The sequence below is a fragment of the Macaca fascicularis genome, chromosome 3 (assembly GCF_037993035.2).
Source record: "Macaca fascicularis isolate 582-1 chromosome 3, T2T-MFA8v1.1".
In the NCBI taxonomy this organism is placed as follows: Eukaryota; Metazoa; Chordata; class Mammalia; order Primates; family Cercopithecidae; genus Macaca; species Macaca fascicularis.
In genome coordinates, this window is record NC_088377.1 from 148,666,641 (window position 1) to 148,684,218 (window position 17,578).

Sequence of the window (17,578 nt, forward strand, 5' to 3'; positions counted from 1 at the left end):
CATCTCAAAAAAAAAAAAAAAAAAAAAAGTTAAGCCAAACCCTTGAACATAGTTACAGTCTCATGGTATGAATTCATTAGTTCAGAGTGGCCCTCATATATCCTTGTCCATTCAAGTTTCTTTGCTCAGTTCATTCAAGGCATATTTACCGAGTACCATCACTTAGCAGCAGTGGGAGTTAGTGCTGAGGAAGCAAAGACCTGGTTCAGTACCCTGAGCTGGTATCAAAGCTAGCCTGTGGATTACATGATCACATCGCAAATGAAGGACCAATGTAGTATTTAACTCTTTTGCTCCAGAGTCACACAGAAGGCAGTGGTAAAATCAATCCTTAGTTTTACACTTAGAGGTAGGCTTTATTCAAGAATTCTTTATTTTTTGATTAGAACTTTACATGGGAGAATTTCAGAGGTCACCAAGAACAGTGCTCTCAAGCTTTAATATGCTGATGTATCATCAGGGGATCTTGTGAAAATGCAGTTTTGGATTCTCGTGGTCTGGAGTGGAGCCTGAAAAGTCTGCATTTCTCACAAGTTCCCAGGTAATGTTGATGTCCTTGACCCACAGCATACTTTGAATACCAAGGACTAGAGCTAAATGTGAAAATGTTCAAGTTCAGTATTTGGTTGCTGTTACGTATGTTATGTTTGCATGCTTTCCTATTCAGTGAACCAGTATTTTAATGCTTCAGCGGGGACTAAGTCGTGAACTTCTGATGTCTGTAGGGTTAAGTGATACACAGGCATAAATGAAATCATTGCTAGTTATGCTTTCTTGGGATGTCGTTTTTTCTGTTCTGTTTTTTAAATTAAATTGATCTTCCTTGCTATTTCAACTTTAGCTCTTTAAAAGCATTGTGAAAATTTTGGTTGCATTTAAAAGTATTAATATTTAAGAAAGCTTTTGCTAATATAGTCTGGCAAGGAGCATCTTTGCTTAGTGTGATTATTTTGTAAACATAGGAGTGTTCTAGACTTTTTTCACTGCTTTGCTGAAAGTCTTCAATATGTATTTTAAAAACCAGCTCACAGAGGGAAAAAAATTCAGTTTCCGAATTGTCACGATCGAATGTTTTATAGAGAAGAAGCAAATGTATTTACATAGTAGTTTTCAAAAGACCCTTTTTTGAATTTGAGCTCAGACCACCTTGAATTACTCCCTTACTATTTAAATCCTTCCAGAGATGATATAGGATGTAAGTAAGTAAAATTTATTTTTCTCAACAAATTACCACCTGGAATAAGACTTTTAGCCCAAAACATGGCAGATTGGTGGTTTTAGTTTAAGCTCATACTATAAAACAGCTTTCTAGTTTTTTATGATACACATTATTTACAGTAACCCAAATGTGTTTTAATTGAATTACATATTCAGCTCAGATAATCTGCTTATCATGCAGCTCCTTTCATTTTAATTTCTTGACTACTCACTGTTTCAAGACCTGTTTAAGGTATTGGAGGCCACAGAGATATTTAGAGATGGTTGTTGTCCTTTTGGAATTTATAATTTAATGAGGGTACAAACACATCTGCAAAGCATGTTGGGAAAACATGATACATGCTGTAATATGGTCAGGGCACGGTGAGAAGATGTCTGTCTCTTAGCTTACCTTAATGGTTCAAAAAGCTGGAGAGGTCACTGAGCTGTGCCCCCGAAAATGAGGAGGGAATCACCAGGTGAGGAAAAGTACAGAGTATTATCACTAGAGCCTAAAGTGGCAACCGTCCGGTGATGGATGGCCTCCATCTTGTGATGGGAGTGATGGAGCCAAGATATGGGTGCTGTATCAGGAAGGCCCATTCTTTCTTGAATGCTGTGCTGTGGCACTGGACTACCTTGTAGGCAATGGGCACAGCTGAAGAATTTTAGTCAGAGAAAGTAACTATCAGATTTTTCTAAGGTCACTTTGGTGGTAATGTCGAGGAGGAGTTAAAGAGGGGAGAAAAATGGGGGAAGCAGACAAGAACAAAAGAGTGGAGCCCAGTAGAAAACCAGGTCATGATCTAGGGAAAAGAAATGGGTCTGAACTCCAGGGAAGGGGGAAAGGGACAGACAGAAAAGAATGGTTTCACAAAAAAGGATTAGCAGAATTTGGTACTTGGTGATCGATTTAGTTGGGGACTGAAGGAAAGTGTCTAGCTGGAGTGACTGTGAAGTTGCTACCTTTTCCTGAAATGGGAAAACTTGAAGGAGGAAGGGGAAACTACTAATTAGCAAGAAGAATGATCTTGGCTTTGTGTCTACTATCTCATTTGAATTTCCTGAAGTCATTATTTGGCTTGAAAATCTTGCACTTCCTAGACTTCAGAACATTTTTCCTTGGAGAGCTGTATATTCATATGTTGAGCACAGCGTTTATAATTATTAATCTCTTTGAAGATATTCTTTTCATGAATATTTTAATGCTCCACTCAGTAGGCCATTTTCCTTCTGAAATATTTCTAATTTGAGGCTAACTGAAACAATTTTCTTAGGCTATATGATAGGCTCTTTCATTAATGAAGAGTAAATTGTTATTTCTTAAGTGAGTCAGAGCCCTTTACTGAGCTCAGTCTTGAATTGGCATTCTGTAGGAGAATTAAATGTGGATTTCCTACAGTAGTTGTCAGTCATCATGATAAGCCTCTGCATATTAAATATTTCCTAAGTTCTTTTCACTCTGTGCATAATTATGGGGAAATTACATTTTGATTGACTAGAACAGACACCTGTCTGTATTTTATCAGGAATTGCTTTTTCATATATCCATGTATGAATTCTTCAGTTCTATAATGTTTTCAAATGCAGCTAATTCCAACATCACAAAATAGTTAATGTAGCAATTTATTTCATCTTTTTTCCCCATTTGACATTTAGAGTCAGAACCAATCAATAAAGCTGATGTTCACCCTCTACCTGCCTTAAAAAAGTCAACATATAAATAGCAAGCAAAACAAAATATTAGTAAATCATTTAATCAGCTTTTATAATTTTGATAGGTGACCATATGTTGCCTGAGTTGATGAACTCATTTGGGTAGAGTGGTCCCTGTGGGGCCAATTAGCGCTACATCAAGAAAGGTCTGTTTCACTGCTACCTTGGCTTCATCTTCAACCTTGGCTGCTGTTCCGCAAAAAGATGCCAGAACTCACACAGGGACCCGAGAAGGGGATGAAAACCACTTCCTGCAAACCCATCATCATCATTCTTCCGAAAGTTTTTCTTAGCCCGTATGAAGATGTAAAATTATGTTCTCAGTTTAATTAGAGTTTTTTTAGTTAATTAAAAAATATAAATCAGTATACATGTAAAATTGACAAACATTCAAAAAGAACAAAAGAGTAGTCAGTGAAAGGAAATCTCCTTTCCACCTCTGCCTCTCAGAAACCTAGTTTTTTAGGAGCACGTTCTTTTAGTACTATCTTGTATATTTTTCCAGGGTCATGCAATACACATACAAGTATATTCTTTTTCAAATTTTGGTGGCAACAAAATTAACACACTGTTATGCCCTGTTCTCTTTCTCTCTTTTTCTCTTTCTCTTTCTCTCTTTCTCTCTTTCTCTTTCTCTCTCTCTCTCTCTCTTTCTTTCTCTCTTTCTCTCTTTCTTCCTTCCTTTCTTCCTTTCTTTCTTCCTTTCCTTTCTTTCCTTTCTTCTTTTTTTTTTTTTTTTTTGGAGAGTCTTACTCTGTTGCCCAGGCTGGAGTGTAGTGGCATGATCGTGGCTCACTGCAACCTCTGCCTCCTGGGTTCAAGTGATTCTCGTGCCTCAGCCTTCCGAGTAGTTGGACTACAGGTGTGCACCACCATGGCCAGCTAATTTTTGTTTTTTGAGTAGACATGGAGTTTCGCTGTGTTGGCCAGGCTGGTCTGGAACTCCTGACCTCAAGTGATTTGCCCGCCTCAGCCTCCCAAAGTGCTGGGATTGTAGGCGTGAGCCACCGTACCTGGCCTGCCCTGTTCTTTTCAAATTTAACAATATATCAGTATTTATAGAGGTTCTATATTCTTTTTAAAAAATATGTTCATCAGTATTGTTTATACAAGTTTAAACTAGTAGCTTTTATGTATTATAAAGCTAAATCATGATAACACATTAATGTTTTGCTGTTGCCACTATGTTATAATTGTACATATAACAGCAGATTCCAAGTAACCAAAACAATATTTAAAAAGAAGAACAAAGTTGCAGGATTCACATTTCCTAATTTTAAACTTATTGAAAAGCTACGGTAATCAAAACAATATACTGGGCTGGGGTAGACATATAGAACAATTGAATGGAATTGAGAATCTAGAAATAAACATATATACTTATAGCCAATTGATTTTCCCACAAGAGTGTTAAGACCATTCAATAGAAAAAGAATAGTTTATTCTACAAATGGTGCTGAATCACTGGATATCACAGGATATCCACACACAAAAGAAGAAAGCTGGACTCCTTTGCATATACCAGAGTTAATTCAGAAGGGATCAAAGGCCAAAGATATAGGAGCTTAAACTATAAAATTCTTAGAAGAAAACATAGGAGTAAGTCTTTATGGTCTTATATTTAGCATTGGACTCTTAGACACCAAAAGCATAAGAAGAAAAGAAAAAAGAGATAAATAGGACTTCACACAGATGTAACATTTTTGTACCTCAAAGGGCATTATTTTAAAAAGTGAAGACAGTCTGCAGAAGAGAAAATTATTTGCCAATCATATATCTGATAAAGATCTGGTATCCAAAATACATAAGTAACACAACTCAACAGTAAAAAGACAAAATTTCCAATTTAGAAATGGGAAAATACCATTTCATCCCCACCAGGATAGTTACAATTTTAAAAAAGGAAGATAAAGTGATTAATTTTATGTTATGTGAAGTTCACCTCAACAAATTTGTAGTTCCCTCTCACCACTCCTTTTAAACATAGTGCTAAAAGTCTTGGCTAATGCAATAAGACAAGAAAATGTAGTGAAATGTATTGAGAAGGAAGAAATGTACCTGTCTTTTTTCACAGATGACATGATTAAGTAGAAAATGGGAAAGGCTTCCAGAGCTAGTAAGTGATTATAACAAGGTTGCAGGATACAAGGTTAATATACAAAAGTTAATCACTTTCCTTTATATCAGCAGTGAACAAGTGGAATTTGAAATTAAAAATACCATACCATACCATCCCCCCAAAATTAAATATTTAGATGTAAATTAACAAAAATATGTATAAGATCTATGTGAGGAAAACTATAAAATTATGAAGGAAATCAAGGAAGAACTTAATACATGGAGAGATTTCCATGTTCGTGGATAGGAAGACCTAGTATTGTCAAGACGTCAGTTTTTCCCAAGTTGATCTGTAGATTCACTGCAATCCCAACAAACTGATCCTGAAGTTTGGAGAGGCAGAAGACCTAGCAGAGCTAACACAATATTGAAGGAAAAGAACAAAGTTAAAGTACTAATACTAACTGACTTCAAGACTTAGTATAAAGTGACAGTAATCACGACAGTATAGTATTGGCAAAAGAATGTACAAATTGATCAGTGGAACAGGACAGAGAACCCAGTAACAGCCCCACTTAAATGAAGTTAACTGATCTTTGACAAAGGAGCAAAGGCAACACAATGAAGTAAAGATAGTCTTTCTTTTCAACAAATGGTGCTGGAAAAACTAGACTCTGAAAAATGAATCTAGAAATGGACCTTATATTCTTCACAAAAATTAACTCAAAATAGACCACAGATCTAAATGTAAAATACAAAACTATAAAATTCCTAGGTGATAACATGGGAGGAAATCTAGATGACCTTGGATTTTGTGATAACTTTTTAGATGTAACACCAAAGGCACATCCATGAAAGAAAGAATTGATAAGCTGGACTTCATTAAAATTAAAAATTTCTTTGCTGCAAAAGACACGTCAGCAGAATGAAAAGACGGTCTCAGACTGGGAGGAAATATTTGCAAAAGACACAGCTTGATAAAGGACTGTTATCCAAAATATACAAAGAACTCAACAGTAGTAAACCATCAGATTAAAAAATGGACCAAAGATGTTAACAGACACCTCGCTGAAAAAGATACACAAATGGCATATGAAAAGATGCTCCACATCACATGTCACCAGGGAAATGCAACTTAAAACAACAATGAGATACTATTGCACATCTATTAGAATGGCCAAAATTCGGAACACTGACAGCACCAAATGCTGGTGAACATAGGTGGTTTAAGAACTCATTGTTGGTGAGAATGCAAAATGGTACAGTCACTTTAGAAGATTGTTTAGTGGTGTCTCTTACAATTAAACATACTCTTACCATCCTCTCCAGCAGTAATGCTCCTTGGTATTTACTCAAAGGAGTCGAAAACTTAGGTCCACACAGAAACCTGTACACAGCTATTTGTAGCAGCTTTATTCAAAATTGCCAGAACTTGGAAGCAACCAAGATGTTGTTCAGTATGTGAATGGATAAATAAACTGTGGTACATCTAGACAGTGGACAAAATGAGTGATCTTGTTATGAAAAGACATGGAAGACATGGAAGAACCTTAAATGCATAATATTAAGTGAAAGAAGCCAATGTGGAAAGGCTGTGTGCTGCATGATTCCAACTATTTAACATTCTGGAAAAGGCAAAATTATTTGCAAGGCAGCCCTTGTCACTGCTAGACAGCTCTCATTCCTGGGCAGGTCTTTACATTGTGCCAAAACCTTCATGAAACTTCCACCCAACAGTCCCAGTTATGGCCTCTAGAACTACTGATGTCATGGTTTGAACAGAAGATAGCTGATGTATTCTCATATAGGTCTTCTTTTCTGTCACCTAAATGCCTTGTTTCCTGAAATTCCCCCATTGCAGGTTTTCACATTTCTTGATTACCCTTCTTTTAGTGTTCTCTCGCTGCCAGTGACTCCTTTGAAAGAAAGGTGTCTGAAAATCCCTATATGCCTACAGCAGCAGGGCTTTTTGGTGAATGAATCTATGACAGTTTATTTATCCAGTGCCCTGTTGATAAACTAGTAGTTTGTTTCCAGTCTTCTGCTATTGTGATGCAAAGAAAAATGGTGATGCATTTTATAAATAGCTATGTAATAACTTCCTAGAAAAGGAACAGTGAGGTAGAAGATTATGCATATCTGAAATTTTATTAAATTTTGACAAATTGCTTTTTTAGAGTTTGTTACATTTTACCTTCTCACCAGAAGTCTGTGTGAGAATGCCTCTTTTCCCACACGGTCTCCAACACAGTGTGATATTTTAACATTTGTATCTTTTTGAATCTGGCGAGTGAAAAGTGGCGTCTCATTTCGATTTGAATTTGGATTTCTCTTCATTTTGAGAGAAGTTGAGTAACTTTTCATGTTTCTAAGAATCCCCCTTTCTCTTTTCTGGAAGCTTTGCAGATCTTTTATCTTTAGTGTTCTAAAAACACATTCTTTCATCCTAGTGTGGGGATTTATGGTCATTGATTGTGCTGGGTACTTGAGTGTGCCATTTTGGTCTGAAAACCTGTGTCCTTTGGGTCTACAAAATTCATCCTGTATTGTTTATATTTCCTCCTTTTTGTTTTCTCTGTTACTGTCTCTGACACTCCTTTCTTTTCATCTCTTTATTGACTTTTTTTTTGAGGTGTTTGGTGATTTATCTTCTTTCTCTTTTATTTACCTTTAAAGAAATTGTAATGGTGGATACATGTCTTTATACATTTGTCAAACGCATAGAATGTACAACACCAAGAGCAAACCCTAATATAAACTATGGACTTCGAATGATAATGATGTCAGTGTAGATTCATCACTTGTAACAAATTTGCCACTCTGGTGGAGGATGTTTATCATGGGGTAGTCTGTGCCATGTGTGGGGGGCAGAGGATATGTGGAGTATGTCTGTATTTTCTGCTTAGTGTTCCTATGAGCTTAAAACTGCTTTAAAAAAGTCTATTTTATTTTTTATTTTTTACTTTTGAGACAGAGTCTCACTCTGTTGCCCAGGCTGGAGTGCAGTGGAGCAATCACAGCTCACTGCAGCCTCAACCTCCCAGGCTCAAGCAGTCCTCCAATCTCGGCCTCTCCTGAGTGGCTGAGACTGCTCATTTTTTTGAGACAGAGTCTCACTCTGTTGCCCAGGCTGGAACTCAGTGGTGTGATCACAGCTCACTGAAGCCTCAACTTCCCAGACTCAAGCAGTCCTCCGACCTCGGCCTCCCAAGTAGCTGAGACTATAGGTGTGCACCACCGTGCCCAGCTGTTTGTTTTGGTAGAGACAGGGTTTTGCCGTGTCGTCCAGGCTGGTCTCAAACTCCTGGGCTGAAGCAATCTGCCTGCCTTGGCCTCCAAAGTGCTGGGATTGTAGCCATGAGCCACTGCACCCTGCCAAAAAAAAAATCTGTTTTAAAGGAAAAAAAAAAAAAAAAGACCATCATATTTTTGATTTCCAAGCTACACATTTTTCTCTGATTTGCTCTTTTCCTAACTATCCTATTTTGTTTTTTGGTCTCATGGGTATATCATCTTAAATGTCTCTGCAAAAGCTCTCTATGATTCCTGAAATATCTATTTCATGTATTGTCATTTTGCTGTTTATCTTAGTCTTGTGGGCTACCAGGGGAGCAACATAAAGCTGATTTAGAGCTCTGGGTAAGTAGGGCAGGTCTGTCAACCAGTGCACTGTTTAGCTTGAGCTGACAGGGAGCCAGCTGTTACATTGGGGAACCCCTAAGTCCTACCAAGTGAAGGTTTTTGTTCTAGGGCACCAGTGTTCACCGTATCTGTTCTAGTTCTAATTTGTTTAGTTTCTCTCTGATCTTTTGTCTGGGAAGAGTTGAGAGTCCACATTTGGCTGCTAGGCATTCTGTATTAGGGTAGAGGGATTTTGAAGGAAGGTGTCAACTAATCTCTGCAGGACTTTAAATCAGTCCGCTTGTTTTTAGCTTTTTGTCTCAGTCCCACGCCGGCAGAGCCAGGTGTTACCCACTTGGGAGCCTCCTGGTGCTCCACAAGGCATATTGGCCCCTCCACACTGCAGTCTCACCTGTGCTACTTGGGGCAGCTCTCTCTGCCACATGTTACTTACCTTCACCCTGAAACTCTCTCATCCATCGGTTTTCCCTTCCTGTACTCTATACAATTGTAGATTCATATCTTCATATGCCTTGTAACATTTTCATGTGGTCTCAAAAGGAAGAGAATCACATGTGATCTGTTATCCTCTCTATCCAGAATATCTTGTTTCTTCAACCTGTGTTTTCCACTTGCATCTTTTTTCCGCTTTGAATCTATCTTCAACTCCTTAATTTATGTATAATAGTAATTGATTTTGGCATGGGCAGTTAGCATTACACCTTTTGTATACCCATAAGGAGTGACCTGACCAAGGGCTCAGAGCTAATAAGTAGCAGAACAAATAACCCTCTAAGTCTTTAGATTTCCATTATATTGTATTATTTCCTCATATCCATTTATTCTGTCTTTTCAAAGTTCTTTGAATTATTCTGGTATTTGTTCTGATTAAAGATTTCTTTCACCTCCTAGTTTATTCTTATTAGTTTGAAGTTTATCCTTGAGCCTTGTCAATCACACTTTGGCAGAATAAACATTTTACATAGTTTAATTAGTTGTTGAATAATATTTTTGATGTTTCTGACAAATCTGCCCTAGTGAGCCCAGTGGTTGCAGCTTGAAGCCAACCTTAGTGACAGTGAATAGTGACATATTATTTGCCACAGTCATTTTTGGTTCGCTTTGTTGTTTTTCTATTTTGTTCTGTTTTTATTTTGGTGCTAAACCAAAAAGAAGATTGGAATCAGGATCTAAATTCACCAAGTATTTAGGTTATCTGTACACAGATTTTAGTGATGACTAAGGAAGTTTTTAAAAATGGGTATCTTTAAAAGAAATTTGAAATAATTCCTTACTAACCTGATCCTTTTAGTTGCTAAGATTATATTTCACAAGGTATGTGGTGGTTTGGTGGTTAAATTTTCATTTTAAAGTGGTGATAGTTGCAAATATTCTGAAACAGACTAATTATAATTACTTTCATTCAAATACTGAATATGAAAGTATATAATCATTTTTATATATTTGTAATATAATTATTTGTATGTGGTAAGAAAGACTACTGTGTATTTTTCTGACAACATTTAATGGTAGTTATGATATTTCCATTTCTTTGGACTTGTTCACAGAAATATAATTATGGTTACTTAAGAAAACATGTCCTAGATAAACGTAAAGATTATATCCCATCTTTTTTAAAAATAGGAGCAGATGTCTCAAGTATTAGATGCCATGTTTGAAAAATTGGTCAAAGATGGGGAGCATGTAATTGATCAAGGTGACGATGGTGACAACTTTTATGTAATTGATAGGTAAGTTTTGTCCAGCCTTACTATTGAAATTTAAAGAACCTTTTGTGTAAAATCTCAACCATTATTATGGCAACTGACAGGTTAATACAGGATAGTTGTTATTGCCACTACTCTAACTACTACATAGTAGGCACTGTAAACCTGTTGTGAGTACATGCAGTGAAGCCACAGTGGATCATGAGAAGAGGCATAGGTTATAGAGGAACTGATGACTGACTTGTGGTTAGTCTAATCTGTAAATGTCAGTCATTTAACGTGAGCATCTTCATTTGCCAAATTCTAATTGAGAGATGTGTGATGGCATTAGTATGTACTAGATGCCTATTACAGTAAGAACGGCAGTATAATATGGCATCTAAGATGTTAATTCACAGTAGACTTCAATTGGTATTTCTTAAAAGTTTTTTTTTTAAACTATGTAAAACATGCTCATGGTTTAAAAAATTCAGAATTGGCTGGGTGCAGTGGCTCACGCCTGTAATCTCAGAACTTTGGGAGGATGAGGCCGGTGGATCACTTGAGGTCAGGAGTTCAAGACTAGCCTGATCAACATGGTGAAACCCCGTCTCTACTAAATACAAGAAAAATTAGCCCGATATGGTGGTACACACCTATAATCCCAGCTACTTGGGAGGCTGAGTGAGGCAGGAGAATTGCTTGAACCCGGGAGGTGGAGGTTGCAGTGAGCCGAGATTGCGCCATTTGCACTACAGTCTGGGCAACAAGAGTGAAACTCCGTCTCAAATAATAAATAAATAGATAAAAAATAAAAATAGAAAATGCAAATACTTCACAGGGGCATAAGGTGAAAAGTAAGTCAGTCTTCCTGCTGCTTCAACAGCATCCAGTCTGTATAGTAAGTAGTTTGTGCATCCTTCCAAGAATTGTATATTATTATATTTGTCTTAAAAACTCTATAATTATTTAAAGAAATCTTACGTTTATGTTGAAAATCTATTTTCAAGAAATTTAAGTTGTGCTTTACCTCATCATAGAACAATGTGCCTTATGCAATAGATGAATCCTAAAATCTGACAGCAGAGCAGCCTGAGCTGACTCCTTATTTCTTCACTTTTGTAAAACAGTGATGAGTGTTCGCATCCCTGACCCCTCCCCTTCTGTGTGGAACGCAGGTCCTCTCCCAGCCTGACTCACTGGATTATGTTTTCTCTCTGGGTTGAGTTGTGTACACCTCAGAGGTCTTGGTGAAAATGACCTCTTTAGTCTCCTGAAGCCTCATTTCATTATTTTGGCTCTATGGGTGGTATCTTTCATGCATCAGTCGCTCATGCTCTTTAAATCAAGAGTTTTCACTGATTGTCCCATTCCCTCATCCCTAATGCCTGGTGACCTATGACTGAAGCATTAGCCAAGATTTTAGAGTAGAATAAACCAGTTATCTATATGTGAATCAAAATAATGATTTTTATATCATTAATAGCTTTCATCGGTGCAACACCTCAGAAATGCACCTAAGTGTGTTTAATTGTAGAAGTGTATGAGAAACCCTAACCCTCTACGATCTTAATCATTTAGTGGGGATTTTTGACTTTCATAACTGCCTTACACTTGTATATAGTCTATTCCCTTTTCAGTTAGATCCTAGTCACCCATTTGATAGATGAAAACATGCAGGCGCACAGAAGTAACAGCACTTGGTTCAGATCACCCAAATGACTGGCGTAGAGCCAACTCCACAGCCAGGTCTCTTGCCCTGTTCATTCTCTTTCTGGGGCTCTGCCCTGCCTGAGGCCTCACATTATCAGAGAAGAAATCTGTGTGAAAAAAACAGCCCAAGGTTTTTTTTTTTTCTTTTTTGCACAGTCTTGCTCTGTTGCCCAGGCTAGAGTGCAGTGGTGTGACCTCGGCCCACTGCAACCTCTGCTTCCCAGTTTCAAGCGATTCTCATGCCTTAGCCTGCGGAGTAGCTGGGACTACAGGTGCCTGCCACCACACCCAGCTAATTTTTGTATTTTCAGTAGAGACGAGGTATCACCATGTTGGCCGGGCTGGTCTCGAACTCCTGACCTCAGGTGATCTGCCTGTCTTGGCCTCCCAAAGTGGTGGGATTACAGGTGTAAGTCAGTGTGCCCGGCCTAGCCTGCGGTATTTTAACAGACTTTAGACTGATGTGATTTCAACTGTACTGGTAGCTCATTTTACTTTTCCTCAGCACATTTTGCTGTGTTTTACCCTATTCAAAGTAGTGAGTGTAGAGAACAGTTTCAGTGCAAAAGTGTAAATAGTTTAGTAAATTGAGGAGTTTAATCTATAGCATTGCTAGTCTGAAAATCTGAAATGCTCCAAACTCCAAAGCATTTTGAGCGCCAACATGATGGCACAAGTGGAAATTCCACATCTGACCTTATGTGATGGTTCACAGTCAAAATGCAGGCACACAACAGCTTATTCAGCATCCCCGAAGGGGTTAGTGTATGACGTACAGTAACTTTAATCAGAACACAGCATTGTAGGTGGAGACTGCAGGCCTGCCATTGTTTGTGGTTGCTCTTGTTTGGCAGCCGGTGCAGGTACTCTGGGGATGCTGCTGTGCTGCTTAGTTACCCCAAACACATTATTTTTTATTGTATTAATGGTATGTCATATTTTTTACTGTTGAGTACTTATGTGTGAATACAAGTAAAAAATGATGGCTTATTGGTAGCATATAAATTGGGAGTCAGGAATGATGGTAATGCTGAACAACCACAGATTGTTCACATGGGTGGCTGAGATAATGAGACTTTTGCTTTCTGATGGTTCAGTGTACACAAATTTGGTTTCATGCACAAAATTACTTAAAATATTAAATAAAATTATCCTCAGACTGTATGTACAATATATGAAACATAAATTAATTTTGTATTTAGACTTAGGTCTCATTCCCAAGATAACCTCATTCTGTATATGCAAATATTCTAAAATCTGAAAATGTCTAAAATCTATAACACTTCTGATTCTGAAAATTTTGGATGAGGGAAACTCAACCTGTACTTGAAAAATGATTATCCATGGGACAAATTCTAGTAGTTTCCCTCAAAACATTCTATCCATGAATTACATTGAAAACCAATTCTTTTCCTTTTTTTTTGAAATGGAATCTGCTCTGTTGCCCAGGCTGAAGTGCAGTGGCGTGGTCTTGGCTCACTGCAACCTCCGCCCTCCTGGGTTCAAGCGATTCTCCGGCCTCAGCCTCCCAGGTAGCTGGGATTACAGGTGGCTGCCACCACGCCCGGCTAGTTTTTTTTGTATTTTTAGTAGAGGTGGGGTTTTACCATGTTGGCCAGGCTGGTCTCAAACTCCAGACCTTGTGATCTGCCCACCTCAGCCTCCCAAAGTGCTGAGATTACAGGCATGAGCCACTGTGGTCTGGCCGTGAAACCAATTATTTTCTTCCTTAGTAATAATATCTATTGTCTATCATGTTTCTGCTCTTATTGCTTCTTTATTATTAATAATCCTTTTCTTTCTTTTTTGGAGGGACAGGGAGAGTGTCTCACTTTCTTGCCTAGGCTGGAGTGTAGTGGTGCAGTCGCAGCTCACTGCAGCCTTGAACTCCTGGGCCTAAGCGATCCTCTTGCCTCAGCCTTCCAAGTAGCTAGGAGTACAGGCATGTGCCACCATGCTTGACTAATTTTTCAGTTTTTTGTAGAGACAGAGTCTTGCTATGTTGCCCCGTCTGGTCTTGAACTCCTGGCTTCAAATGATCCTCCCATCTTGGCCTCCCAAAGCATTGGAATTAGAGGCATGAGGTACCAGGCCTGGGCATAATAATTTTCTAATGTTAAAAGCCACTTTTTTTTTTTTTTTAGCAGCACAGCCCCACCCTTTGTCTTTGTTAGGGTTTAATCAACAGAATATAAGCCAAAGAATTTTTCCTGTCTGCCCTCATAGGTGCAAGCCTTGAAAGCATGTTCTCTGATAAAATACAGTATGTGGAAAGTCAGTCATCCACACGAAGAATGCAGTTTACATGAATATAGGGTCTGGGTAATATGAAGTGCAGTGACATGCAAACTGAACCTTATTTGCCTAGAAAAAGAACCCCAGTTAAAAGATAAGCACCAAAAAACTGTGAAAAGACCAGAGTTAGATATCTAGTCTGAATTTCTACTTTTTAACTTTAGAATGGGGGTTGATCTAAAGTAAAGGGCCAGAGAGTAAATACTTTTGGCGTTGCAGGCCGATATGTTCTCTGTTGCAACAACTCAGCTCTGCAGTTCTAGCATAAAACCAGCCATAGATAACACATAAACAAACAAGAGTGTTTATAATTGCAGTGAAACTTTATTTACAAAAGCAGATAGTCAGTTTGTGGGCTATAGTTTGCCAACCTCTGCCATAGATTATAAAGGACACTAGTAAGTTTTGTAGAGTAGTGACTAACCAAATTGCTATAGCTAGATTCTTCTTAAAAAGTTACTTTCTTCTGATCACAAAAGTAATAATATGTTCATGTTACAAACAGAAACTCTTAAATAGCCAATGTGCCTAGAATCCCTCACTATTCTTGTGCTCTTAGATAACTATAGTCAGTGGTTTGATAAATGTTTCTTCAGATGATTTTCTTTCATTTTTTAAGGCTAATTTTTTTGTAGAGATCGAATCTTGCGATGTTGCCCAGGCTAGTCTTGAACTCCTGGGCTAAAGTGATCCTCCCACCTTGGAATTCCAAATTGCTGGAATTACAGGTGTAAGTAAGCCATCACACCCAGCCTCTTCAGATGATTTTTTTTTTTTTTTTTTTGAAATGGAGTTTCGCTCTTGACGCCCAGGCTGAAGTGCAGTGGCACAATCTCAGCTCACTGCAACCTCCACCTCCCGGGTTCAAGCGATTCTCCTGCGTCAGCCTCCCGAGTAGCTGGGATTATGGGATCCCACCATCACACCTGGCTAATATTTTGTGTTTTCAGTAGAGACAGGGTTTCACCATGTTGGCCAGGCTGGTCTCAAACTCCTAACCTCAGGTGATCCGCCCGCCTCGGCCCCCCAAAGTGCTGTGATTACAGGCGTGAGGCCTGGCCTCTCCAGGTGGTTTTTTATGCATATACTATTTGGTTATAGTCTTTAGTTATAGTTTTATCATTTGTTATTCCAAATTTTTATTGGTTAGTTCCATTTTTCCCAGCAGGCACATGGTCTGGAACAGATGGCACAGATGGATTCCCCTTTATTACTTGTCATCGGAGGGGATAAACAGGCTGGAAATACGATTTTATTTCACAGGGCTCTTTTCTGAAATAATGTTTTATTTTAATGAGATTTTATTTGAATTAACCTCCAATCTACATATGTCCAACAGAGGCACATATGATATTTATGTGAAATGTGATGGTGTTGGAAGATGTGTTGGTAACTATGATAATCGTGGGAGTTTCGGCGAACTGGCCTTAATGTACAATACACCCAGAGCAGCTACAATCACTGCTACCTCTCCTGGTGCTCTGTGGGGTTTGGTGAGTAAAATATTTATTTGACCTGAATGTTATGATTTGTAGCAATTGCTATGACAGTGTTACACATTGCCGCATGTAGTATTTTAATTTAAAGATCATCAGTCATCAGGTAATTTATTAAGCAGCCACTGAATGCTGAACTGTAGGGCACTAAGACTGCATTCAGATCCTCATGTCATTGCCCCCACTCCTCCAGTCCAGTCAGGATCTTGGGACCTGGTGTCCCAGGAAAGACACTCAGATTCAGAATGCTCCTGTCTTACCCACTCTTAGAAAATAACGAGCCATACAAACACAACCTTCAGTACTTTTTCTCAGATAGCTTTCTGAAGTAAGTATTATAATCTGATAAATTGGTGGCTCCCAGAGTGTGGTCCCGTGAACACTGGCAGCTATATCACTTGGAAACTTTTTAGAAATGCCCATTCTGGGGCCCCACCCATTGATTCTGACCTACTGCATCAGAAATTTGGAGTTTGAGAAACCAGTATAAAAGGATGCTCTTGGTGCTATAAATTGATTGGTAACTGCTCTGCATTTAAAAGCAGATGTGTAGGGAAAAAATGCTTGGTCGCTGTGCTGATGTGCCCCACATCAGAATTACCTGGAGTATTTTTTAAAAATCCTTTTACCTAGATCCCACCACAGGCAAATTTATCAGAATCTTCAGCACTGGGACCTGGGCATTAGTACTTTTAAATATATTTCTTAATGTGGTATTCCTGCAAGACTTAAAAGCTGTTTTAAAGATATATTCGGGCAGTATTTTCACATATGATAGGATGCAAATTATTAGGCACTACTAAAGCTGCTTCTGGAAGATTGTATTTAAGGTAGTGATTCTCCAACTTTAATGTGCTTCCAAATCACCTGGGAATCCAGTTAAAATGTGGATTCTGATTCAGTGGTTCTGGGGTGAGGCCTGTGATTTTTGCATTTCTCATCAGCTCCCAGGAGGTGGCAGTACTGCCTGATGTCAGGCCAAACTTTAAACAGCATCGATTTAGGGAAATGTTTACAATATATGTATTTTATTTTAAAATTGTTGAAAATAGCTCACCCACTAGTTTTGACATGCATTTATTGGGTTATTTCTCTCAAATCCTTTTGTGGAAAGAGAAGAGGTTGAAGTAAATGTGAAGTTTGTTAACAGTCTCATTTCCAAGGACGACTGTATATAGCATTACAGAAGTCACACATTATTTAGTCACAGTTCAGCATTTGACTCTGAAGTCGATTCAGCTGATAAAAATATCTCTTGATCAAAGAGACAAGACATTTTACATTTCTTTTAATTAGAACCAGTTATTATATACTTATTTAAAAATGTGATGAGTCACTTTTTTAAGGTTTAGAAGAAAAGCTGAGTTGTCTCAGGGAGAAGGAAACTCATCATCTGAAGTGTTTTAAGAACTGTCAGCGATTTGAATACCCAGAACCAGCAAAGAAAAAACTCCAAACCAGAACAGTCCTTCACCCACAGAAGTGTTTGTTTGCCTGTCATTAAAGCGGTGGGATAAATCTAGCATCTGCCATGACCTGTTTTATTGAGGAAGGTTTACTTTTCAAATGTAGTCATTCCAGTGGGGTTGCCATTCAGATTCAGATTGTCACACAGTGAGGAAATTGCCTCCTTGCACATCTTCAGAATAAGATCAATGATTTTATAGGTTGGCCTTTTTGAATACTGATAGTTTTTACCCCTTGTAGAAACCTTAATTGGGTATAAAAGACCCAGAATTTCCTAGTCCACGTACTACTTAAGTTCCTAAGAAGGAT

The 17,578-nt window shown here is 38.2% G+C and overlaps 1 protein-coding gene across 1 annotated transcript in view; it reads left to right on the top strand.

The window, feature by feature from the left end:
• The window catches only part of PRKAR2B (protein kinase cAMP-dependent type II regulatory subunit beta), a 114,730-nt gene that overhangs the window by 83,989 nt on the left and 13,163 nt on the right, over nt 1-17,578 (top strand). The window contains exons 5-6 of the mRNA XM_005550477.4: nt 10,237-10,343; nt 15,646-15,799. Of these exons, the coding sequence (XP_005550534.1) occupies nt 10,237-10,343; nt 15,646-15,799 (261 nt within the window). The remainder of the gene's footprint in view (nt 1-10,236; nt 10,344-15,645; nt 15,800-17,578) is intronic.